The sequence below is a fragment of the Beta vulgaris genome, chromosome 1 (assembly GCF_026745355.1).
Source record: "Beta vulgaris subsp. vulgaris cultivar EL10 chromosome 1, EL10.2, whole genome shotgun sequence".
Taxonomy (NCBI): Eukaryota; Viridiplantae; Streptophyta; class Magnoliopsida; order Caryophyllales; family Amaranthaceae; genus Beta; species Beta vulgaris.
The window spans coordinates 53,158,993-53,185,437 of NC_079202.1; the positions used below are offsets into that span (position 1 = coordinate 53,158,993).

At 36.9% G+C, this 26,445-nt stretch overlaps 3 protein-coding genes and 2 long non-coding RNA genes across 10 annotated transcripts; 3 read left to right on the forward strand and 2 right to left on the reverse strand.

Moving 5' to 3' along the window:
• Positions 1 to 173: 173 nt before the first annotated feature.
• On the forward strand, positions 174 to 8,335 carry LOC104905359 (hypothetical protein). 6 transcript variants are annotated; one of them, XM_048640582.2, is made up of 5 exons: positions 174 to 366; positions 540 to 684; positions 1,328 to 2,422; positions 6,545 to 7,418; positions 7,867 to 8,335. In XM_048640582.2, exons 3-5 carry the CDS (start codon positions 1,454 to 1,456, stop codon positions 7,914 to 7,916), a joined length of 1,893 nt encoding a protein of 630 aa, XP_048496539.1. In that variant the 5' UTR covers positions 174 to 366; positions 540 to 684; positions 1,328 to 1,453; the 3' UTR covers positions 7,917 to 8,335. The 6 variants fall into 6 exon arrangements, 5 of the variants coding, with proteins under 5 accessions (XP_048496539.1, XP_048496552.1, XP_010692182.2 ...); XM_048640595.2 differs by having other exon boundaries at positions 540 to 608; XR_007272210.1 differs by lacking the exon at positions 174 to 366 and adding an exon at positions 7,505 to 7,577 and having other exon boundaries at positions 395 to 684.
• Positions 8,336 to 9,179: 844 nt separating this feature from the next.
• Positions 9,180 to 12,203, reverse strand: LOC109136249 (uncharacterized). Its single transcript, XR_007272209.1, has 2 exons — positions 11,383 to 12,203; positions 9,180 to 10,352 (listed from the first exon to the last, which is right to left on the reverse strand). It is a non-coding gene; the product is annotated as an uncharacterized LOC109136249 (long non-coding RNA).
• A 941-nt stretch (positions 12,204 to 13,144) lies between these two features.
• Positions 13,145 to 23,088, forward strand: LOC104905358 (vesicle-associated protein 1-3). Its single transcript, XM_010693875.4, has 8 exons — positions 13,145 to 13,502; positions 13,688 to 13,758; positions 13,880 to 13,961; positions 14,369 to 14,484; positions 14,581 to 14,730; positions 14,817 to 14,858; positions 21,466 to 21,543; positions 22,430 to 23,088. Exons 1-8 carry the CDS (start codon positions 13,451 to 13,453, stop codon positions 22,541 to 22,543), a joined length of 705 nt encoding a protein of 234 aa, XP_010692177.2. The 5' UTR covers positions 13,145 to 13,450; the 3' UTR covers positions 22,544 to 23,088.
• On the reverse strand, positions 18,158 to 18,613 carry LOC125495765 (uncharacterized). The gene is made up of 2 exons (XR_007272208.2): positions 18,575 to 18,613; positions 18,158 to 18,373 (listed from the first exon to the last, which is right to left on the reverse strand). It is a non-coding gene; the product is annotated as an uncharacterized LOC125495765 (long non-coding RNA).
• Positions 23,089 to 25,822: 2,734 nt separating the features above from the next.
• Positions 25,823 to 26,429, forward strand: LOC104905357 (putative lipid-binding protein At4g00165). The gene has a single exon (XM_010693874.4). The coding sequence runs from the start codon at positions 25,905 to 25,907 to the stop codon at positions 26,289 to 26,291; it is 387 nt and encodes a 128-aa protein (XP_010692176.1). The 5' UTR covers positions 25,823 to 25,904; the 3' UTR covers positions 26,292 to 26,429.
• Positions 26,430 to 26,445: the final 16 nt, after the last annotated feature.

Genomic DNA, 26,445 nt, shown 5'->3' on the forward strand with positions numbered 1-26,445 from the left:
TAAAATTTAAACCTGAATCGAACCACTATTTTAGAAGCCGAAAAAACCCCTCAAAACTACTATGGTCTATGGCCCCTCCTATGTCCACATCTCCACCTTTGCAGTTTGTACCCCATTTGTTAGTTGATTATGCCCTATTCAAGTAATATACATTGCATCATGAATAATTTATACTTTACCGTTCATCATTTCGAATTGATTCTTGTGAGCAAACAAAGACAAAAATATATAATCAGTGACTTCACTCGTTCATTAGCTCCTTCTTCTCCCTCTCCCCCACTATCAAATTATCATTTTTGACCGTTAGATTGGTGAAAAATTGTTAGGAATATATCCTAACAAAAATAGAAGCATTATTAACATCAGGTAAATCTTCCTTCTTTTATGTCTTGTTTTTTTTAACTCAGCTGCATTTATATTATGCTTGTTTGTCTAACCCTTAATTACAAAATACAAAACTCTCTCTTCCTCTCTAGATTCATCCTTTCCAATTTCCCATTTTCAAACTTTAATTATCACTTACAATTTGGGATTTTCAGGCCAAGATTTCAGGCAAATTTAACTGTTCAACAAGATTCAAAACTCGAATCTTTCTGAAATTTTCAAAGGTTTAAGCTTTAAACTTGTTACTTCCACAAATTTGACGGAGAATTCAGAATTGGAGTAACCCAGAAAGTATTTTGGGTAAATTGATGTGTAATTGCTCTTGTTTCATTGTTTAAATTCAAACTTAAACTGGGTTCAACTTCTTCTTTTTCTTTTGTTCTTAATTTGTAAAATAGTAAGCGTTGAAGTATTTTCAGATTTTGGGGGTTTAGTTGAAAGGTATATTAATTAGGATGATTAGTTTACAAGGGTTTAAATGATTTCAGCATTTTTCTGTCTTGGTTTAAATGAGTAGTAGTTTGGAATCCATTATGTCGTATAGTGTCACAAATATAGCTTACAACATTATCCTAGCACTAGCACATCTGTGTTAATTTCTGCTGGTTAATTTATGCAAAGTGATTTATCTGTCTATCACTATATGTTACTTCTAGCAAAATTAGTGTTGTCCACAGTCTACTCAAGGAAAATTGTATTTTGTGTCACAATTCTACGCCCTTTGCCTCTAATAGTAAATTTTTTGCCTTTTCTTTGGTTCTAGTTAGGATTGCGAGTGTGTCGATTTTCGATAGTAGCAAGTGATATCGTGTTTTGTAGTCAGTATTCACTAATCTGAATGTAAGGGTGATGCGGTATGTTCCACAAATTATGCTAGTATGTATTCTGATTTATAAGCAACAGTGTGACAAAACTAAAGTTTGTTTGTTTTATTCATGCGTAGGAGAGGGCTGTTTGCAAATTTCTGCTGGATGCTGAGTCAGTAGCTATGATCTTCCAGTCAAAAGGTTCTAGATTTGTAATTTCACGAGATAGGTAGATACTTGTTGACGAGTCGTGAACTGTGGACATGGATAAAGTGCCTCAGGATTGCCCTTACCCTGGATGTTTCTTCTGTGTAATGAAGGAGGGAAATCCAAGCAAGCGTAGAGCTAGCATCCACAAATTTTTCAGGGAACTGCCTTCACAGGATGATGATGGTCAGGTTCTTCCTATTAGTGGCCTATGGAACACTGCCATGGCACATCCCAATGACCCAGAGTTCATTGAATTGGGAATATTTGAATGCATGGCTGCTCTTATATGGAAAGGCCTAAAGAATCGTCGGTGGCTTTCTCATGATCAAAATATATATGTTCCTTACTATGCTGCCCATATAATTGGTTCGTACACTATGAACATGGAGGAGTTTGCTGAAACTGCTGTTCATGCTGTAGTAATCCCTCCTTTAGTTGAACTTTTAAGAGGGAGGTTGACTTGGGTTGAACAGAGAGTGGCAGTTCGGGCACTTGGACACTTGGCTACTTATGCTAGTACTTTTTCTGCCATAGCAAGTCATGGTGAAATTCTTGAGCTATCCATCCAATTGGCAATGAGCTGCTTAGAGATTGTTTACACACATTTTTATCAGTATGTTGACAGAAGACTTAGCTATCATTGTGATCTGCTCACACGTGGCATGGGAGGTGTTGAGATGGAGTCCAGGAAGGCAGAGGAATGGGCAAGTCAGTTACAATGCTGGTCCCTTCAACTGATAAATTGCTTTGCATTTAAACCTGAGTTCCTTCCTACAATTTGCAAGTCTGAGTTCCTCTCGAAACTGCCAGGCATGTGGGGTGGACTTGTCAATGAAAACTCACCAGCTGGCATTGGATTACTGCGGACCATCTGTCACCATAAAGTTGGCCGGGGACCTGTTGCCAACTGTCCCGAAGTTATTGAAGCACTGTGCAATATTGCTCGTTCCTCAGATGATTGGCAGTATATGGCCGTTGACTGTCTTCTTTGGTTGCTCCAGGATCCAAGCACTTGTCATAAGGTAATACTCTCCCTGTACTTTATACGATCTTGATGATGATCTACATTCTGTGTTAAGGCATTTTAATTAGATTTTGGAAGTATACATGTATGTGTATGTGAACTTGCTAATGTTAATTAAATCATGCCTCTTTGAGATGGTTTTATTTTTATCATGAATAATCCTTTTGCATTTTAAAAACCCCACATGTAGAGGAGTAGAGGACTGTGCAGGAGATTATCATGGGGTATACTTGAGTGAGAAATACTATCCGTTCTTGGAAGGAAATATGGAAAAAGTAGAGGGGTGGAGTGAATAATCCTTTTGCATTTAAAAAACCCCACATGTAGAGGAGCAGAGGACTGTACAGGAGCTTACGATGGAGGATACTTGAGCGAGAGACTATCCATTCTTGGAAGGAAATATGGAGAAAGTAGAGGGGGTGGAGAGGAGGGAGGGAGAGAGAGAGAGATTAGAACTTCAAAAGCTAGCAATACACATAAAAGGCGTTATTTCATGATCATTAAGTGAGATGTTAATTGCCTAGTGTTGGAGTCTCAACAATCACATCCATTACTTTGATGAATGATATCTGATGATTGAAGAAGGCAAATTGGTACATGCAAATGAAATACTTTGGGCTCTAACAAAACTAGATAGCAAATTGCATTAGGTACCTGTTCTCCTATCCTAAAATAGGTTACATTGCACCATGTGTTGGCCACTTGGCTGGTGCATGTTGTGCTATGTGCCTATTCTCCTATCCTAAACTTTGTGAAGCGATATTTCCAAATTTGTATTAGTTGGCATCTAATGCCATTGTGGAAACAATAAGCTTAGTTAAAGGGATCTCGAGTGAATGATAGGTATTCTGATATTCCATTCTGCCATCTGTGATCAAATTTTCACCAAGTTAATGAAAAGTTTCTCCAGTTATTGGGCTTGTCATCTTTGGCATTCCAAGATACGTACCAAGATTATCTGTAGGCTAGCAATACACATAAAAGGCGTTATTTCATGATCATTAAGTGAGATGTTAATTGCCTAGTTTGCCTAGTGTTGGAGAGTCTCAACAATCACATCCATTACTTTGCTGAATGATATCTGATGATTGAAGAAGGCAAATTGGTTCATGCAAATGAAATACTTTGGGCTCTAACAAAACTAGATAGCAAATTGCATTAGGTACCTATTCTCCTATCCCAAATTAGGTTACATTGCACCATATGTTGGCCACTTGGCTGGTGCATGTTGTGCTGTGTACCTGTTCTCCTATCCTAAACTTTGTGAAGCGATATTTCCAAAGTTGTATTAGTTTGCATCTAATGCCATTGTGGAAACAATAAGCTTAGTGAAAGGGATCTCGAGCGAGTGATAGGTATTCTGATATTCCATTCTGCCATCTGTGATCAAATTTGCACCAAGTTAATGAAAAGTTTCTCCAGTTATTGGGCTTGTCATCTTGCATTCCAAGATAAGTACCAAGATTATCTCCAACGCTCCATTCATATGAACTTGTTTGTCTAGTGATACATGTTGGGAAAGATAAACTTTACCTTCGGAAACTACGGCAACACAGAATTTATGAAGGCAATTAGCCATATTCTGCTCAATGCTAGTTTCCGCAAATAAAATGATATCATCTGCAAAAAAAACTTATAAGAGTAATGATCCATTACTACTCACCTGAATTGGTTTTCATTTTCCTTCAATAATAGCTTTCTCGGTCAAACGGCACAGATAGAACAAAAAGGTATGGTATAAGGGATACTCTGTCGTATTCCTTAACTTGGATAGAAGGTCTTGGCTCACCATTCTTAAGCATCTGCATTATTGGTGAAGATATGTATTGCATTATGACCTGGGTCATTAGTTGAGATAAATGACTTTCTAAGAGAGTATGACGAATAGTCCCCAATCTTAGTCTATCATACACCTACTCAAATTCTTTTCTTTTGTTATTCCTTGTGTCCTCTTGGACAAAACAGACTCTTTGGAGTACATGAAATGAGATGTGGTGGCAACTGTTTTTTCTGTTCGTTATGGTCTTGGTGATGACTTCTTTAGGCTACATTATTACATTGGCTTATGGGCCTAACCTGAGGCTAGTTCAGGGTTCTCAATTTTGGGGATTGAGACTAAGAAAGTATCATTTAGTCTGGCGGCCCTTTGCCTCGAAGCGCATCAAACACCATATTAAAAAAAATCTATGCTATCATGCATCCATGCCTTGATCTATCTAGGAAAATTAGGGCTTGGAAGTTGGAATAGAAGGGATGCAGGGCTTTAGGGCCCCATATCTTTGACAACCTCGTTGATACCCCTTCTTGTGTAGCGAGCTTCTTCCAAACTTAAGTGGCTATTTTGGGAAGATATCCGTAGTAGTTCCATTACTTCCATATCCTCAGTTCCTCCACGACATAGTCCACCATTTAGTCTGGCGGCCCTTTGTCTCGAAGTGCATCAAACACCATATTAAAAAAAATCTATGCTATCATGCATCCATGCCTTGATCTATCTAGGAAAATTAGGGCTTGGAAGTTGGAAAAGTAGGGATGCAGGGCTTTAGGGCCCCATATCTTTGACAAACTCGTTGATACCCCTTCTTGTGTAGCGAGCTTCTTCCAAACTAAAGTGGCTATTTTGGGAAGATATCCGTAGTAGTTCCATTACTTCCACGTCCTCAGTTCCTCCACGACATAGTCCACCATTTTCTGTCTATATCCATTATCCATCATCTCCTTTAATGGCTGAAACCCACTACTATTAAACAATTGTGCTAAGATAGAATAATTTTGTATTTCAGTTACCATCTTTGAGCCATTTCACCCTAAACTTCTGGTAGTTCCTCTTACCTCTAAGACCACATCAAGCTATTTGCGTAATCTTGTTTCTAGTTTGATATGTTCCCCAAATGCTTATTGAATTCCAGTGACGCAAGCAATTACTGTACGTTGTTCTCTGAAGATATTATGAAAAGTGTCCTTGTTCCGGTATTGAAGATCTTCACAAAGAGACTTCAACATTAACATTGGCACTATGGAGTCCCGTTATTCCATCTTCTCTAAGCAAAACCGTGAAATGTCTGTGGGTCATCTTGGCAGCTTGAAATCTGAAAGGTTTATTGATATATATCCTTGCTAGACAAACCAGTTAGGTGAGGTCATCTAGGCAGCCTGGAATCTGAAAGGTTTATTGGAACCCTTAGCGAGACAAGCCCGTTAGTGAGGTCAATTGGAGACAGTGATCTCATTCGAAAGCAGAGGCTGTTTGACTTTAGCATAACAAAAAAGGCTCATTTCCCCGTTACATAAGCCCTATCTAATCCCGTACATCTCCACATGGCAGGTGAGTCCTGAGAGGCTTCTGAAAATTCAACTTAGAGCAGGCCTATTCATTCAATTTCTCACTTCTGCTGGAGGTCCTATGCAACTACAGTTACGCTTTCCTAAATCAAGTACCATCATAATCGCCCACTAAGGCCGTGGTTTATTGTGTCAGGATGCAAAGTCTCTCAATTCACTCCATAATTCATGTTGCTTTGTTTTATTCTGGGCTTGCATAAATAACTCTGGTAATATCGATTGTTAATTAATTGTGTTTATAATTCGCTCCACTTAAACCATCTCAGATCTACAGTAAATCTAGATACCGCCACCAGAAATTTGAGGATCAACTTGGGATGCCTATTGTATCCCAGGATCTTGATCACTGCCCATATGCGTCTCAACCAACGTGATATCATTATATTGATCAATATGGACAACTTCTCAGAGGGTTTCAGGGAGAGCACGATTTCCCACGCCTTAAATGTTTTGCATCACGACTGAAGTTAGTGTTGTGACCTGAACAAAAGTAGGATTTTGATCTTCTGTTATAACAGCAATAGAAGTCAATGTACTCGTACAACCCTATGAAAGTAGATGTAATCTCATTTGGGGAACATCAAAGTCGCTATGAGTTCGGGGGCTCAGCTTTTCTGGTATCGGCTCCAATCCATATATCTTCTATGATAGGTTGATAAAGACAGCACAATGTTTTACTTCTATGATTCCTTTTCTAAGACTTTCCCATGATTGATCCTCAAGGATTGCTAATAATTATATGTTTATGTGCATAAATACTTTGCCTTCCTACCTGCAGGTTTTTGAGAAGGCAGTGCCCGCTTTGCTGGATCTGTCAGAAATCTCAACTCTTGGGGATCACAAAAAATTGGGAGATTCCATTGTTAATGTTCTTCCTGAATGTGTTGTTCAATTCACATCAGCAGCTGGTCGCAATTCTCTGGGTGACCACATGAAGGAACAAATTGAGGAGGTTTTGGGTTCCCGGCAGAGATTGAAAGGGGAGAAGAACATGCCCAAAGAGGATTTACATATTAAACAGGCTGCTGCATTGGTGGTCAAGCTTGAGGGGAATTCGCTATTCTCTGCTGGTAACATAGCTGGGGCTGCAGCTAAATATTCAGAAGCTTTGTCATTATGTCCAATGAGATCGAAGAAGGAAAGAGTTGTCTTATTTAGTAATCGAGCTCAATGCCACTTGCTTTTGCAGCAACCCTTGGCTGCTATAAGCGATGCTACACGTGCTCTTTGTCTACACAATCCTGTCAATCGTCATGCTAAAAGCCTGTGGAGAAGAGCTCAGGCTTATGACATGTTAGGCTTCGCTAAAGAGAGTTTGTTAGATGCTATTTTATTTATCAACGAATGCTGTCAATCAAATGACCCTGACCTCTCATTGAGGCAAAATAAAGTTCCTGACTATGCTGAGCGCTTAGTTAAAAAACAGATGCGTGTAGCTTGGCTGTTCCGGGAAGCAGCTGTAAAACATGGAGGTGTTCATGGGGAGGCTGGTGCTGGTGACATTTCTGGTCAGGAGACTGATGATTCTGAATGGGAAACAGCTAGTGAAAGTGATATAGGAGATGACGACAAGCATGAGATAGGAAGAGAAGATTGTGACTGGAAGAACGATGAACAGCGGAAAAGCAAATATAGTAAACCTTCCAAAAAAGGTAATATATTTGTATAGTTCTCTGTAGCTCAAAACTTAGTATCATGTGCATTTATTGGAACTTTAGAGAAGATAGTGCTTGTGCAGAGGTGAGCTGATGAATAGTGTAAGCACTGCAATGTAAGACACTCTCTCCAGTTTCTTTGTGCTCGAGACTCAGGTAGGAGCTAGTTGATCTTAGGCATTATACATTTGAACGAGTATATTTTGCTGTTAGTAGTAGCCAGTATTAGTGTCTTTCAAGTATTATCATTACTTGTGAGGTTGTGGCATTACCTATGTCTTTTTCCGTGAAGAATAGTGACCTTCCCATGTTATCAATCATATTACGTTCTTGATTTTTTTTATTTTGGAGTTGGACGTGCAATATATATGATTTGCTAGTGATTAATTGTTTTTCTCTTGTTTTTATCTTCCTTTGATTTTTCTGGTCATTTAACTTGCTACAGGTGCTAAGCATGATTCAACAACCATGGTTGAAGATTATAGATTAAGATGATTAAATCAGTTTCCTGCTAATTTGAATGATGCAACTGTCATCAAGAAAGAAAAGTGATCATCTTATTCGATTTCAACATAAGCAGCCATCATACGCTGCTGCAGACTGTGGTCTTATTTTTGAAGCTGAAGTGCAAGAGAGAGCCTGCTCAGTGAGTCACTGTATTTAGATGTATAACGTGTGTCATATCTGCATTTCACCTTTGTTTTTCGGATTTTAGACAGTTTTGCTCAAAGTACATGTAGACCAATCTGATTGCATTGCTCAAACGAGCCCGTTTGTTTTGTTTCCTCTGTCTCCTTGTATCTTTGTCTTTTTGAACCACTTTCAGCTGTGTGTAGTGTTGTAAGAAAATATTGTATATAGACTCTCGTAACTGGGAGTGTGTTTGCCTCAGATGCTAGTGTCATTTTGTTCCATTTTCTGAGTGTCTACAATGTGTTGCGCATACGGGAACCGACACTGTACAAATATTTGTGTCTTAGACTCTTAGTCGAGGGCGCGATGTAGCTCTAGTGGTGCACACCATGAGGGCTACGTCGCGTGATTGTAAACTACTGATCTTTGTTGCCTATTGTCAGGAAACAAAAAAAATACGGTTTTTTCACCAAGTATTCTGAGTTTTCAGAAAATTAATGAGGTACCCCTCCAACTTTTCAAAATACACATACCTCTATTTTTCATAATAATACACCCAAATACTCTTAATGACTACTAATTTTTTTTTAAAACCCTAATTAACTACTAACCCTTACCCCTAACCCTAAACCATAAACCTAACTCTAATCCCCCCTCTCCCACCCTCCCACCACTCCCCCACCCCAACAACCCCCACCACCCTAGTAGCCCCCCACCCACCCTCGCAGCCTCCCCCACCACCCCGTTGAATTGCCTCCCTCCACTAACCCCCCCTTCCCCCCTAACCCCCATCGAATTCCCTTGCTCCTTCGCCTTGCCGGTAGACCACTCTTCCTTTGCTTTCACTGCTGGGTACAAAGTAGAACAACCTAGTCGACAGGGTAGGGGTAGGGGGAATTCGATGGTGGTTAGGGGAGGGGGATTCGACGGGGTTAGGGGAGGGGGATTCAACGAGGTGGTGGGCGGTGCTGGGGTGGTGGGAGGGTGGGGAAGGGGAGTTAGGGTTAGTGTTAGAAGTGAGCGGTTAGGGTTAGTTAGGAGTTAGGTTTTAGGATTTAGTTAGATTAATTAGAGTTAAGAGTAACGGAGTTAACCACCGCTAGTCATTAATGACATTTGAGTGTATTATTATGAAATTTAGGGGTACTTCTTGTATTTAAAAAAGTTGGGTGTATCTCGTGATTTTTCTGAAAACTCAGGGTTACTTAGTGAAAAAACTGAAAAAAAATATGAAATTCAGTTCATGCCGCACTAGCATTACTTAGTGCATGATGACTTTACAATTCGTAGTGCCTACTACGCAGAATTGAACGATAAACAAAGCGCTGGCCCTTCAGCCACTAATGAAGACAAAACGCTGAGTGTGGAAGCTCTTGTGGAAGGTGAATGTTCGTCCGAAAATAGAGAACTTTGGATGGAAAGCTCCCAACAATGGCATCCCAGTTAGAGCTCTTTTGTCCCAAAGACATATTGGTAATGATGAGGTATGTCCTATGTGTGGATAGCAATTAGCAAGAGGAAACAATCATGCACATGGTGGCTACATGTGAGAAAGCAAGAAGGGTCTGGTATTTATCACCTCTTCATCTGGTGGTTGATGTCAATAGTGATACATCGCTGATAGATTGGTGTATTGCGCTCCATAAAACTTTCTCTGATGGCACTTGGTGGAGTATATTTTGGAGTTTGTTGTGGGGAATATGTTTGAGGAGGAATGCTTGGATCTTCAACAAAAAATTAATGGGACAAGAGGAGGGTGTTGAGTAAGGCGATTAGTATAGTGCGTGAGATGACAAAAATCTCTGAAATGGCGAAACCTTTTTCTCAAAGTGAAGCAGTGGCTCCCAAAGTGTGGAAACCACCTCAACTCGGCGTGTACAAAATTAATTCAGATGCTGCAACTTTCGAAGGTGGATGGTATGGACTTGGAGGAGTAATGAGGGATAGTGTGGGTGATGTAATGGTCTCTACAAGTCACAATAAAAGGAAGTGGAGATGTGGATGTTGCTGAGGCTGAGGCTGCTGCAAGACACGCCATGCAGATAGCCTTGGAAGCAGGACTCGAAAATGTGGTACTAGAAGCTGATAATCAAAAGCTAATAATTCAATATGTGAAGGCAAAGAGAACAGACAAAAACAGATTTAGCAGCATTGTGAGAGATATATTACATCTTGCTACTTGTTTCTCTTGTTTTGATGGTTCTCATGTGAGCAGAAATTGTAACACAGTAGCACGCACACTTGCTAAGATTAGTAGCAGCTTTGATATTATGCGAGTGTGGATTGAGGAAATTTCTCCTGAAGCACAAAGCCATGTACTGTGTGACATTTTAAGTATGAATGAATAGAACAACATTTCTCGTATATAAATATAGTATAAAAATACTGTATGTAGGGCCTTAGTAGGAAATTGTAGGGCGTCGTTTAGCAAATGAATAATAAAAAAATTGAACTTCATATGGTCATAGACTTTGTTATAGATTGAATTGAAATCTGAAATCGGACATTTGTTTGCTATTAATAGTACGTAGGAAGTGCGAGCGATGTCATTAGTGGTTTAATTTTTCTCCATTGCAACAAAAAGTTATACCACTATGAATATATATAAGTCTACTTTGCATGACGAGTAGCAATTTTATATAAAAAGTTTGCACCACAGTGGAGATCATTTAAGTAAATGATCACCTTTTGCATCCAAGTCTTCTATAAACACGAGAACAAAGAATCTTAACTATACTTTTTGTTAACATTATTATTAATTTATGAGTTCGTATTGTGTCGGACTCGTCCGACACAATATTTTCGTCGGACGACTTCACTTGAGTTTCAGGTAGTCTTAATTTTTTTCCAGCTAGTCTTCATTTTTTTTCAGGTAGTCTTCATTTTTTTCAGGTAGTTTTCATTTTTTTTCAGTTAGTCTTAATTTTTTTCAGTTAGTCCATTATTTCTTTCAGTTGGCCCATTATTTCTTTCAGTTGGACTTTGTTTTGTTTCAGTTGGTCCATTCTTTGTTTCAGTTGGTCCATTATTTGCTTCAGTTGGTATACATATTACGAAACAAAGTCCAACTGAAACAAAACAAAGTCCAACTGAAACAAAAACAATAACCAACTGAAACAAAAACAATAACCAACTGAAACAAAACAAAGTCCAACTGAAACAAAACTATAACTACCTGAAACAAAAACAATAACCAACAGAAACAAAACAAAGTCCAACTGAAACAAAACAATAACGAACTGAAACAAAACAATAACGAACTGAAACAAAACAATAAATAACTGAAACAAAAAAATAAAAAAACAACTGAAAACAATAACGAACTGACCTGATGAATCAAAACCATCTGCAAAAGTGGGAATTGATGGTCAACCATGGCTGGTGAATGGGAGCTTCTTATTCTCTCTTTCTCCTTGGTTTGTTTTCTTCGACATGGTTGACCATCAATTGAGGAAAACAGTAAGAGTTGTAATTTTGTTGATGTTGCTCTTCACGATGGTGAATTTTACGCATAACTCCAGTTTAGAGAAAGCTAAGCTTCCTTACTTCTTTTAAGTAAGTGAATTGCATTACCTTAGAATCAAAGAGGAACACATCCTTTTCGCTGGCTGATCTAGTTCTATTTAAAAGCTTGGGTGCTTATCTTGGAGCGGGAAGAAAGCGTTCGAACGAGTTTTCTTACAAAAAGGTTCCGTACTTCTTCTTATCCCTAGAGCTTTTCCGTCGCTTGAATTGAACATTAATGACGATGTGATTTGAAACTGCAAAAGTAAAAAGAAAAAGGGGAGGTTCCATAACTGGGTCAGCCCGTCTGACAGTAAGTATTTGGTCAGACGGTCTGACCCAATACTTACTGTCAACTACGAAGTAAAAATAAACAAAAGTTTAACAAAAGTTTGGTAGTAAATGTTCAACTACGAAGTAAAAATAAACAAAAGTTTAAACTCATTAAGTACAATGTTTCAAGGATGATATCTCAAATTCCTTAATCATAAATAATTAAATATTAATCAATGATATTCCTAAAAAGAAGATTAACTATTCTGTAAAAAAAAAAAAAGATTAAATTTGAGAGGATTTGGATGGAAAGAAAATGAACTTGTTTATTTGACAATTAAGCATATATGGGATATGACACTCTTTTCTAATGCATTGGTCTTCACTCCATGACATCCGCATACATTAAAAAGTAGATCTAATTACAAAAATATATAATCCCCAATCACGTGTTTAGAGAATAGAATTTCTCTAATGACCCAACACAATAGTGGTGCTCATTTATTATTAGGAAAGCTCAATAATGAAGTTTCACAAGCTTTTAGACAACTAAAAAATATGAAAGACACACCTCAACCCCAAGATTAGACTATATGCATAACACATATTAAAGTGATTAAGAATTGCATCGTGCAAGTAATTAACTAGCTCAATCGCATCATACCGAACATATAACCACTAGTATACATACGTAAACAAAAAAAACACCTTAAAATATTGGTGTGTAAGTTGCAAATATGTGAAGCCCTAAGTGATTGTAATAATAAATGAAGAATTTCTAAATCTATGTCCGAACGATGAAAAAAATACTTAGCTACCTAAATAAAAGATAAAGGAACAATGAATTTCACGCTAATTGAAATTATGAAAATACCTCCTACAACACATATTCATACGAGTAAAATATACTTAGCTACCTAAAGAAAAGATAAAAGAACAACGAATCCCACGCCAATCGAAACTATGAAAATACCTCCCACGATACATATTCATACAGTATAACATAATTTTAGTACTTTTTCAAATTTAGATGAGCTACAATCATCAATCAAATCTTTGTCATTTCCTTTAGTCACTTCTTGACTTGGTGCAAATTGCAATCCCTAAAACTATTATTCATCCAAAATGATGAGTAAATTGATTTGAAAGTTTGGTCAATACTATTCATCACTCTTCATGTTTATGCCATTGGTGGGAACCAAATCTTTTAAACACCATTATAAAGAACCTTCTGCTACCAACCACTTTTACCTTTCTACCCCTCAAAAATTTAGCCTCCTTAACATAATTCCCTTGTGAATATCTTCAAATAACAAGGGCAAATAAGTCAAAAACTAATTTCTTGTCAAAGTTTTCCAAAAACCTAAAAAGAAGCTCCTTCCCACAAAGGTGAATGTTACAGGAGAGAGAATCAATAAACTAAGAAAAACCCCAGGAGAGGAAAAGGGGGTAGAAAATAAAAGAAAAAAGAAGATATATTTCGTAAAGCAAATTTTGCGAAGTATAGATTTTAATTTTGGGTTTTTTTTAATTGAATTCTTCATTTCAATTTTCGCTCAAAAATTTCTCTTTTGGGTAATTTTTCTTTCCTGGAAAAAAGAAATTTGAAATTCGGAGATATGAGTACTGGGGATCTTGTTCATATTGAACCTACCGAGCTCAAATTTCCTTGTAAGTTAATTTTCTCTCTCTTGTGTTATTGTTTTTTGTGTTTTGAAACCCTAGTTCTTATTGTTTTATGATAATTTTGGGTAATTTTTGTTGATTTGGATGTTAATTGGTTGCATTTTGAGGTTTTCTTACATGGGTTTGGGTTAATTTTTTGTGGGTTTGTTTTGGATTTTGGTTTTATGAAGTTGAATTGAGGAAACAGAGTTCTTGTTCTATGCATTTGACAAACAAGACGGACCAATATGTCGCGTTTAAGGTACGTTTGCTTTGAATTGTTATGGGTTTTTTTTTTGAAGATTATTGTTTAATCTTGTAATTACATGATTTACATCTTTGTAATGATTTAATTGATTTTTGCTGTGTTTGTGTTGACAAAGGTTAAAACAACAAATCCCAAAAAGTATTGTGTGCGCCCCAATACTGGGGTTGTGTTGCCTGGAGGAACATGTGATGTTACAGGTAATGATTTTGTTGTATCATTTTCATTTTCATTTTCATTTTCATTTTCATTTTCCCATAGCTCAAGCACAAATGTGGAATTATTTTTGCCGGAAGTCGTATCGCTGATCATTGAGGTTGATGGTGTTGTTACTCGTGATCCATGGATTTAAAGGGTTAATTTTTCTGTTGCTCCAAACTGTATTGTGGATCTATAATTTGAAGATCTCATTACACACTGTAGGATTGTATTGAGCTTATGTAGCTATGAAAGTGCTAGCTAATTTGCTGAACTATTTGTAACATGGGTTATTTGAGACTTTATTGTTGACCATGCTTGTGCTTGTTCATATGGTGCTCAATTTTTTGATTCTTGTTTATTAGTTTCAAAGAGTTAATTGCTTGTGACTTCCAATTGCGCATTGTAGTTACGATGCAAGCCCAGAAAGAAGCACCGGCGGATTTGCAATGCAAGGACAAATTTCTAGTTCAGAGTGCTACAGCACCTGATGGCATTACAGCAAAAGACATAACTTCTGAGATGGTATAGTTGCTCTGCTTTGGTCTCATATGTACAGGATGGATTTTGGATCTTACTTTGTTTTTATCGTTTGGCTGACCTTTCATTTTCTACCTTCAGTTTAACAAGGATGATGAGAGAATTGTGGAGGAGTTCAAGTTGAGAGTTGTTTACATTCCTGCCAATCCTCCCTCGCCAGTTCCTGAAGAATCAGAGGAAGGTTCTCCACCTCGTGAAGATGTAAATGAACATGTTTCACTAGCATCAGCCGTAAGTGTTGTTTATGTATATATTTTGTAAATACTGATCACTTTCCAAATAGGTGATTTTTATTGCTAAATGTTATATACTTATAGGTAACAAGATCTCTTGAAGGGTCTAAAGCAAAAGATTCTGAGGTAATTTCCTTTGTCTATGTTAATTCATTGGAAATTTTCTGTTGCTTCCTTTGGGTCAACTGTGTGTTCTTTGTGTTAACTCAAAATCGCAAAGGAACTTTTTATTTACAATTCCTGCAACTGAAAGGAAACTTACTTTACATTTGAGTGCTTGAATCAACTAGAATTTTTTTGAAGTTTTACTACATGGGTGTTGCTAGGGTGTACTACCTAAAAGAGGATTGGGTAGTGTTAGAGTATTCTAGAAGGCGGCCTCTATTGTAGTGGATTAGTTCATGGCCTGAGACACACTGCATAACGTCCGTTTCGTAGTGTTCATTATATTATATTAAGGCATCATGTGATGAGTTGAGTTGAACTTTTTTAGTTGATGACGGGTTTCTATGATGGTTTATGAGTTTTGACTTTTGATATCCCGGTTTCATGCGTTGAATCTGATGTGTACAAGAGCTGCTGTTTCATTAGGGCCTGTTTGGTCCCTTGTTTTGGCTCGGTTAGGTACTTACATGTGCAAATAACACCATGTATACAGAGACTCCGAACCAAGCATTCTGTTTCTCTATTTTTGCTGCATTTCTTCTCTATTAGCTGTGGGTTTGGTGGGGGGGTGGGGGGTGGGGGTTGTGATTAGTAATCTAAGATGTTTTGCTCAGATGTGGTATGAGGTTGCTATGGGTTTGAACGGTGATAATTTGATAAACCCATACTACAGTTTTGGCTGAGAAAGTTGCAACAAACATTGATACTTGTGGGGTCTGTTAGAAACCTCACAGGAACTGGCTTGTGAAATTAGAAACCTCCCATTATATATATTTATTTATAGAAGAGAGATAACACATTCATCACTTGGACCTCCATAATCTCTTATCTTACCTGGTGAACCATCATCTCGGTCTATCTCCCTTCCCAAACCACCATAAATCCACATGATCCCTTTAGGGGCCGGCATGCTCCTTGCTCTTTTTAATATCCATACTGGCAGATCCACTATCTCATCCTTTTTGTGTCGCGGAGCTAGATCTCCGACTTTTCTGTCCCATGGCTGGGAATAGTGGAAGTGAAGATTGAAATTAATGATGGAAGTATGAGGCAAGGACAGAGATCCTTTCTGGGAAGGGGGTGTTAAGGTCACAAATTAAAATACAATGTGTTTTATTTTGTATGCCTTTCATACCAAACACTTCTTCTAAGAACGGGGTTCTAATTCCTATGGCGTATCATTTATTCTGTATGTCTTGAGTTTGATTTTCAACCCCATTTTTCATGAATGTTCCCTAAATGCAACCTAAAGCTGTGATGTAAGTAACCTAAAGCTGTGTTGTAAGTATGCTCATCGTTTGTTCCTCTGCGTTGTGCCTCTTGTTAATTTAGAACTCTGGAACTGTTTTATACTTTAGTGTACTTCCAGAGTATATGAGTTTTAGGGTGCAAAGTTAAGGCCTGGTTGGCACAGTAACTGAGTAACATTTGGCTTCTTGATGGCAGTTCGTGCTCTAATGTGTAGTCAATATGATCCTGAATTTTGGGGTTTCACATTTTGACTTCCTTAAAACCAACTATGCTTCCTTAACTATTATTTAGCTCAAAACAATCTCTCTAGGGTTGTTGACTTAAAGCAGTCCAGTGTGACTTTAACCTTTTAAGCCTTTTAGAAAAAAGGAAGTTAGTGATGGCAAAAAGCGAAGACAAAGGAGAGAGGAAAAATTCAAAGAAAATTATGTTTTTTTTCCCCCTTTTTCTTTTTCTATATGCTTAACATGTTATAAGTCATACGGATTGCTTTGAGTTGACACTTTTAGAGACATTACGAGTTTATCAATAGGTGACATGGTGTAAAGGAGATGGAGAGCAGTTGTAACTTTTGGTGTCCACTTTTCTATTTTTCTGTGCTCTCAACTACATGACTAGTTCATCAGGTTCTGTCCTATTCCTATATACGAGACAAGGACCTGGAAATGTGAAGCTGTTTCCCTGTTACTCTCTAGAAGAATACACCTCACAATGCTTTAGATCACCCGATAGCATGATGATTTGCTCCCTGTTTTAAGTCTTTTCTCATTGCACCCTTGTCTTTAAATTTAAAAGAAACCAAAGGCATTACAAAATTGCATAAAAATGTTATAAAAATCATGCAAGTAGAATAACAATAACTTGCAAGTACATTGTTATAAAGAACATGGAAATATGATAAATAGAACATGCATGTTTAATGCAAAGAAGATGTGATGAAGACCCTGCAGGTGTAGTATCTAAATTGCATTTAATAGGTGGTCTAGTGACTCATCTCTCATGGACAATGTGAATGTATTCTCCTTGTGAATGGTGCGAAAGACTTGATTAAAGTTCAAAATTTCTAGTGTTTGTTTTATTTGTAATGGAAGTGGTTTCTAACTTTCTATTTGATCTCTTGCTCTAACCTCTAAGGGCTAATAACCTTTTATTACTCTTTTTGGTATAGCTATTGATAGCTTTTGACTATTTTGTTATTAAGAGGCGTCATCAAAAGTATAAATTTGCATCATAAGTAATGTCGCATCTTTTTAGTAGCACTGCTTTCTCTTATTTTCGAGGGTTTTATAAGTAAAAGATAAGATTCCTTCTTTTTTCCTACTTTTATGATGGATATTCTTCATCCATTTTATAAAAGAGAAAGTGGGGAGTCTTTAAGGTAGAGAGAAAAGTGGGGGACCACCTCTTTGTGAATATAAAACATTTGTTGAGGAAAAAGTATGAGTATTTTAAAAGAGAAAGCGGGGGATCACTAATATTTGAAGGGTTCTTTTAGAAAGTTTAGGGGTAAAAGAAGTCCATTTATTGTATGTAGCAAGTACTCACAACAAGAATGTCACCCTTTTCCGTCCGCCAAAATCGGATGCTAAAAACGCGGGATCGGACGCTAAATCTATTAGCGTCCGTCAACGGACGCTAAAAGGCTGATGCAAAACCCCTAGTCGCTAATTCTTCGTTTAGCGTCCGCTAAACGGACGCTAAAATTTTAGCGTCCGAAATTTCAAATTTAGCATCCGACTTTATAGTCGGACGCTAATTAGCATCCGACATTATAGTCGGATGCTAATTAGCGTCCGACTATAAAGCCGGATGCTAATTAGAAAAGTCGGATGCTAATTAGCGTCCGACCCTAAAGTCGGATGCTAATTAGCGTCCGATTAAAGTCGGACCCCCAGACTAATTCTCTTCTTCTTTTTTTCAAATGTAATGTTGAAACTTGTGAGTAACCACTTTTCCTTGGTTATTATGTTGAGTCAAACTTGTCACTATCAAATATAATAATGCAAATGTAGAAGGAAAAATTATAATTATTATTATATGTAATAAAAGTAATTACAATATAAATAGAAATGATAAATCAAAATTTGTGAATAATTTACATCCTTACTTAAATAAATAATAACAAAAAATCTATGTAATACATTAGAAAGAAATCATTTCTTCTTCAATATACAAATCTTCAATCTTCAACCTTTCCAAAGTCATCCTATCAAACTCAAACAAACCTGCAAATGAAAAAAAAAATCAAAATTAGAAACAGAATTAGAAACAAAGGTCACTCTCCAGGAAAAACATAACTTACAAGAGCTTAGTCTACTCAAGCACAATCTAGTTAAAACAGACCATATAGTTGGAGCTCGTACTCAAAATCCAATTCGTTATTTCCCAGGAATCGCTTCCTAGAAAGAGGAAAGTGAGTAATGTACCTGGGCCATCTATATCAGCAAATATGGTTGTGAAATCATAGTTCCGCACCCACCACAATTTTTGGCTATCCCAAAATCTGGAACAGCCAATTATACCAGAGGTGAATCTAGCAAATTTTCTAAGTGGGTGCACTATACTATAAGAAAGGATTATATGGATTGTTAAATATAGAAAAACAGTATTAATGGGCTCTTCAAAGATTTAAAATTGGGACTGTGTGTGCAGGTATATGATGGGTTGACATCATATATATAAAAATAGAGGTCATTATTCATGGCGTGTAAGAATATAAAAAACATAATATATAAAATACCCACATAGAGCAAGACAATAAGTAGCATAAAGAACAGGTTATGCCCGATCACACAATTGCTAAGATTTTAGATAATGCAGGATCTGGTCATATAACTCAAAACAAATAAACTACCAGTAAATTTTGGTAACTCACAACACCCTCCTAGATTATTGTCACTCATACATAGATATGCTACATCAATGCAGTATTTGAGACGCTACAGATGCCAGACAGCTAAGGTCTTCTTATATTTGCTATAACTAGCTTAACAACCTTCCAATACGTAGCATCTACTTTATGGACTAAAACAGTTTAAAGTCTCCTCAGGCGACTATTATTAAAGAAGTGTTAGTACTTGTCTGGTAGGCATAAAAATTTACAAGCTATACTTCCCATAAAGTTGGAAGCACAAAACTTGAATACTCTTTTGAGTTGTTTGGTTCTATGAAGCACAAAAACCTCAGGAACACAAGGTTTCCCAGTTTCAAGGACATTTTAGTTTACACAATCTGAGCCGATTTCAAGCCAATGAAGCTTGTAATGTATGGATGCTAAACCTTCTCAGTTTCTACAGTCCAACTATACTTCCCATAAAAATTTACAAGCTATACTTCCCATAAAGTTCATGAATTCTGTCTCTCTAAAACATTTACAATTTCATAATCAAATTACATAATTTCATGAACAACATGCAACATTTCCCAACCAATATCTCATAATTCCAACAGAAAAACAGTCAATCAACATTCAACAACAATAGAAAACCAGAACTAACAGTAGATTAAGCCAATATACTTTATAATTTTATACTTGGAACAATGCACGAAAAAAAAAGGGGAGATCAAAGCCTTAAGTTTAGATTAGTTCAATAATTTCAACTTTTAACTCAACATTAGTTGTAAAAATTTAAAATAATCTTACAAATTAACAGAATAACAAAAATAATATACCGTTACGCTGCAAACTTGCATAGCTCTTGAAATCTATTAACGGTGGAAATCATAAAATTCAGACCCAAGAAATTAGAGAGAGAAGAGAGAGGAAATCGACAGCTTAATTATTGGAAACAAATGGAGAGATAGAGAAGAACAAGTGTTAATAAAAATTCATGATGTTTCTTTCTACAGAGTACAAAAAAGAATGGTGAAGTAATTAACCCAACCCAAAATTTGTCATGAATTTATTGGAATCAAAGTTCATAGTAATGTAAACTTCAAAACAAGTTTCAATTCGAAAGTAAATGAATTTTAATTAGTAAACAACTTACTACACACAGAAGCTACAACAGCCATCCACAAATGCGGCAACAACGCCAAGAAGGCGGGAGCACTGCTGCGGCGGCAGCACCAGAGGAGAGAGAAAGTGAACAAATTTTTGGGGTTTCAGTCTTTTGTAAAATGTTTGGAATGAATGTGAACAAGTGTTATAGAATTTATTATACCGGTCAAACCCAACCCAAAATGCGAAACCCTAACCCCAAATACCCAAACCACCCACGAACCCAGAGCCACCCACCACCCGAACCCCCACACGAGCCGGAAAGCACCACCCCCCGAACAACCCCACGAACAGACCCACCCAAACCAAAACAACAGATCCAAAACCCAAACCAAAACAACAGATCCAAAAACCCAAACCAAAAATTAAAAATTGAAAAACAGAAATCCGAAAACGAAAATTCAGAATAAAAAATAGAATAATGAAAATTCAAACGACAATTAAAAATAAAATAAACTATACCTGATAAAGAAGCGGCGGTGATGCTTGAAGACGACGATGAAGCTCAGAGACAGAAGTGGCGATGATGCAACCAACTGAACAAAACCCTACCACAACTAACTGAACAAAAATACCAGATCTAAACGAGTGAAATAACGAAAACCACAATTTTTCTGAGGAAAATGAATAGTTTGAGGGAGATGAAGTGTTAGACAGAGGAAAGAATTGAGGTGAGAGAGAATTGAGTGAGAGAGGACCATATGGCGTTATGGACAATAATTGGACGGTTTGGTCGATTGATTTTGGTAGGGTCAATAAATTAGCGTCTGCCTAACGGACGCTAATTTATTGAACGGACGCTAATTAGTGTCCGTTTTTGTAGACGGACGCTAATTAGCGTCTGTTTAAGAGAGCGGACGCTAAAAAACAAGATAGCAGACGCAAATTAGTGTCTGAAATAAATCAGACGCTAATTTTTAATTTACCGTCCACTTATACTGTCGGACGCTAAATTCAGACGCTAAAAAGGCGGATTCTTGTTGTGACTGTGACATTTTCATTTTAGGGAAGTATAGCAAGTATTTTGAATCACAGGAAGTACATATATAACATCAATACTTACTGGACATGTTCTTGGTGTTGGTTGAACAGAGGGGGTATTGTGACAGATTTTTTTATTACCTTTTAGGATCAGTCCATTGTGTTTCTGATGAGGTTATATAGTTTGATAGATGTGAATGTGTTGTGATCTTGCTGGTGTAACAGTAAAATGACCTCGTCAGTGGGAATTCTTGTTAGTCATGTACTGCATGTCTTACCAAGATATTGGTATGATTGATTTCTGAAATTAAATGCTAACAGACATGTCTATTTCAGGCACGGTCTCTGATATCGAAGTTGACCAATGAGAAAGCTTCTGCCATTCAACAGAATCAGAAGCTTCGTCAAGAATTGGTATGCTGCCTTACTCTTACTATTGGTTGTGTTTCACTGTTTTGTTGTTGATACTATATTAGGCTTCTTACACTTGGACTTTTTTTACTTGCAATATCCGACATCTTGAAGAATTGCCCTGCTTATTTATCCATTTCCCCCAATTGTTACAATCATGAAACAATGGTAATTCTTGAACTGTTAGTGGAATAGATCTATAATTAGTAATTCGTTGCTGGAAAAGTTTTTTCCTTTGAGTTGTCTGAAACTGCTCTCTTAATAGCATCGCTTAAAATCCTGGCGGCACTTATCAAGATTAGAGAATATTCAAAGCTGCTGCCTAACAATCAATTCTACTAGCTTTTAGCATATCGCTTCACCTCTGAAAGAAGTGTGTATTCTAATGCCTTCGTGGAGTTGTCTTATTCTAAATTTTGCATACAACCTCCTGCCATTTGCTCCCTAAGGAAGTCTTAGCCTCTGTCAGATAGAGTCTATGATATTGTTATTCTTTTCTACAAAAAATAAGGAAAACTATAGAACCTGACAATGCTACTATAATTCTTTTTTGATGGTACAGAAATATGTATCTATGGAACTTTTAGTACTATTACTAGAGGGCTCTTAGTTTCTAGTACCAACGCCATTAATAGAATCCAATGTGGACCCTATTTGATAGAGTTATATCAGCTCTCTTCGCTCCCTCCATCCCCTCTGCATATGATGTTTCATGGGGTTGGCATGTGTTCCACTTCAATTAAATTACTCGAGCTCTCTCCACTGACCTATTCTTCTGACTTCTGAGATTATCTAAGCAACTGCTCTTTTTCACTGATCTTATCTGCTGCATTTTGTTCTCGTGGTCTCTAGTCATGTTCTTTTCTGACATATGGGTTCTATGAAACAGGACATGATGAAAAGAGAAATCAGCAGAAGGCGTTCTGGTGGTGTGTCCTTGTATCTTGTGGTGCTGATCGGTATTCTCGGGATACTCCTCGGGTACTTGGTGAAGAGAACATAGGAACAATATATGTGAATTGCATATCCTGGAGGCTGACATGAATGTGCAGATTATCAATCTACTTTCGTTGAATGCGTCTTCTTAAGGTCTTTACAATCGTCAAATTGTAAAAAAAAAAGGAATTGTAGCGTTAGATCTGGTTTCGTGCATCAACTAGCACTGCTTTCCATTATGAATGTGTTTTGAGGGTGGGGGGAGGGGAAATCTTATATTAGGTCTTTTTGTACTTCAGCACTCTGTTTCCGCTAGAGATAGTCTAGTCCTATGCTTTACTTCTCGGCTGACGATCTTCCATTCTCAGGCTCTGTTTCTCGAAAAAGGGCGAAAAGGCGAACAAACTCTAGGGGAAATTGCCAATTCAACCCTTTCATCACCCATTTTCTGAACTGACGCTTTTCTTGGATGATTTTTTTTGTTATGTAGTATTGGTTTGATTTGACTGACTCCAAATGAATAAGTGAGAATAGCTTACGATCAAAAAAAAAGCATTTTGCGGATGTCCTTTTTTAAGGAGTCTACTCTCCATTACAGTGTTTATGCTTGCATTATTGGAGGCCTTTCTGCATGTTACAAGTTTAGATCGTTACCTCATTCACCTGTCCACTTCCTGTGGTGGGGATTATACTATAGCTGAGACGGGCTCGAGCAAACTTGGTGCAAGCTCGACCCAAACTCATAGCTAGTCTAGCTTATTTGGCTCGAGTTCACTGTTTTTGGTGAATGGCTAGTATTCTTAATATGACGTGATTTCCATAGTCCAATAATGCATCATAATAATCGTAAAGTAAAAAAAAAAAATGTCAAAAAGTTGAAATTCAAATTTATGATAGTTTATTATTATTGGATTAATAAACGGATGAAATCAGTTTTGAAATTTTGAATGGATGTTGAAAACAATTAAAAGAAACAGATATGAATAATAACTTAATTTGATTGAACTTGAATGAATTTATACAAGGATTGAGTAACAATTAATTTTGAGCTTGAGGTTACTGTATTTGATTCTTAATTTGCTCTCTATTTTTTGTTCTGAAGAAAATACTTAGTTTGCTATGAGGATACAAGTAACTATTTATAGTACATGAATTTTGGATTTTTGTGAAACATTTGCGATAAGTGCTGCTGCGTGAAATGGGAAACTGGATTGCTTTTAAGTTTGCCTGATAACTTGAGTTTTGGAACTGTCTTTTGCCTGATAACTTGAGTCTTGGAATTATCTTTGAATGCAATTTTGGCTTCTTGTGAAATGAGTGTGTATTTCTTTTTGTAGATTTATATACATTCTGTTAATTGTAAATTGGTTAAATTGCAAGTAGATTATACAAAATATTGAGGAAATGAGGGGGAAAAAAAAAGGTATTATTATTCAATTGACTATCCAATTGTTATTCTTCTTACGATTGAAATAACAAATTGATGTCGCTAATGAAAAGAGCAGATTTCTAAGCTAAGTAGAGTTGCTTCATGGTTAGTGGTTACTAGGAATGTTACTCTTCCTAGCTAAGTAGATTTTTATATAGTATGTGTTAATGTTAGACTTTAAATTAGTGTGAACTTGTATTATTATCAGCTTGATGTTTTTATTTCCCGACTTTATACTCGGCTAATTTGTCTTATTGGCTCTATACTAGATTTGGCCTATTAATACAAATCTTGGAAGTTTTTGTTGGTACAGCTATATGACCTCAGACCAAGTACTCCATAAAATGGAGGCTAAAGCCTAAACATATTAGTTATGAATAGACCACAAAAGGTTAAAGGAGCCATATTGTTACTTTAACCTTTTGTGTCTATTCACAAAAGCCTAAACATATTGATGTCGCTAGTCAGATGGCTTCTGACTAGTAGCAAATATCCAACAATGACGATATTTGGTACACAAGATCAGTAACAAGCTCAATTAGCATTAGCAATGCAGCACAATTCCCCACGAGGGCTGCCTACTTCTCTAGTTCACCACCGTTGCAGCCACAGACATTTTCTCCTGTTCGGATATAGCCCTCAAAATGCAAAAATTACTACTCATAATATACTTCATACTGGTATATCGTAAGATTTCCAAAAATATACCCCTAATTATATGGAGTGTATAGAGAATTGGTGAAGAACGAAAGACAACTATTATAAAGACGGAGAGGTATTATAATCAGTATTAGTATTTAATATGTATCTCGAAAACACATGGGTATGAATTGTAGCCTGCCATATGCCACCTCCTTCCTCTCTAATGCTTAGATGGTAATATGTTATTTCTTTAAAGACTCCTCAAACACTCATTAAATTAGTAAAAATGCTTGTAAGAGTTCAATTTGGCATAAAGTATCTAAGGATGGCAATCCAGTCCGAATCCGACCCTAGTCCGCTCCGATCCGAAGAAAAAAATCCGAGTTGACTCCGACAAAAAAGTAATCCGACTCCGTTTAAAAAATCCGACTCCGAGTCGGAGGAGGGTCGGAGTCGGATCTCATAAAATAATCCGACTCCGACTTTGAGTCAATCAATCCTTTTTTCTTATTTATGTAATGTATTATTTATGTATAATCTGACTTCGACTTTCAGCCAATTGTATTATATAGGATTTTCCCATAGAAAAAATGATTGTTAAAAATAATAGTAATAATTAGATATTTGTACTATATAAGATTTCCATATGATGATTAGAATAAATTGTAATGATTAAATTATTGTATTATAGAAGACTATTCTATTATAGAAAATTGGAAGAAAAATAAGTCGGATCAGGTTCGGAGTCGGATGTTCGAATTTTAAGTCGGATGTCCGGATTTTAAGTCGGGTCGGATCTCGGAGTCGGATGTTCGGATTTTAAGTCGGGTCGGATGTCGGAGTCGGACTCAGATTTAAAATCCGACTTTCTGTAGGGTCGGAGTCGGATTATGCATAATCCGGTCCAAGTCCGACCCGTTGCCATTCCTAAAAGTATCACACCCTTGATCACTTATTTAGAATGTCATTTTCTTACCACTAAATCACAGCTTCTATTTGTAATAGAACTCTACGATAAACTTATATAAAACCGTTCCTTTATCAAAAATTTATATTAGAAATATGAAATCTATTAAGGAAAAACAAACGGCCAGCCTAATGAATACAAAGGACATTAGCTTTGTTGAACTACTAAAATCATGAAAATTTCACACTCACGAGAGGTTGAGAGAATGATAATGGACTAGTGATTTTGGACACAGGTTTATCAAATATTGACCTCACAATAAGGATCATATCAATCTCATAAAACCACCCAACCCCACCTCCCCCAAAGCAAAATAGAAAGTACTACATTTTTTTCACGCTATATATTTTAAACAAGTTAAGATAATTTATGCAAGTGTTTGTATGAACTATGAAGAAAATGAAATTTCAGAGTTCTAAGGCAATTGTTCTATTCATACTTCTCAACATCCTATTCTTTACTTGTGCTTCATCTCACAGTATCCCAGCATGGCCATACTCTCCATCTCCAAGCGTAAAACAAAAGTGTCCGAAAGATACTCTTAAATTTGGGGTATGTGGTAGCTGGCTTGGTTTGGTTACTGAAGTAATTGGGACAAAGCCTAGTCCAGAATGTTGTACCCTAGTAAAGGGCATTGCTGATCTTGAGGCTGCAGTGTGTCTATGCACCGCGCTTAAGGCCAATGTGCTAGGTGTCGTCAACCTCAATGCGCCTGTTGCTCTCAGTCTGCTGCTCAATGGCTGCGGAAAGAAGGTTCCTCAAGGTTTCCAATGTTAATATTAAGGACATCATGTGAAGTCCATTTGTTGTTTGCTTTTAACTCTTTAATGTCTTTTAGTTTCAGTTCAGAACAATTCTGTTTCTTATGTTTGTGATATAGTGAATAAGATCTAAAAAAGTAATTGTCGATTATTATATATTGCTTTAAGAT

Coding starts and splice junctions, on each gene's coding strand:
- LOC104905359 (XM_048640582.2), top strand. CDS start 1,454: ATGGATAAAGTGCCTCAGGATTGCCCTTACCCTGGATGTTTCTTCTGT. Junction 2,423..6,544: donor ATCCAAGCACTTGTCATAAG/GTAATACTCTCC, acceptor TCCTACCTGCAG/GTTTTTGAGAAGGCAGTGCC. Junction 7,419..7,866: donor TAGTAAACCTTCCAAAAAAG/GTAATATATTTG, acceptor AACTTGCTACAG/GTGCTAAGCATGATTCAACA.
- LOC104905358 (XM_010693875.4), top strand. CDS start 13,451: ATGAGTACTGGGGATCTTGTTCATATTGAACCTACCGAGCTCAAATTT. Junction 13,962..14,368: donor AGGAACATGTGATGTTACAG/GTAATGATTTTG, acceptor TGCGCATTGTAG/TTACGATGCAAGCCCAGAAA. Junction 14,731..14,816: donor ATGTTTCACTAGCATCAGCC/GTAAGTGTTGTT, acceptor ATATACTTATAG/GTAACAAGATCTCTTGAAGG.
- LOC104905357 (XM_010693874.4), top strand. CDS start 25,905: ATGAAGAAAATGAAATTTCAGAGTTCTAAGGCAATTGTTCTATTCATA.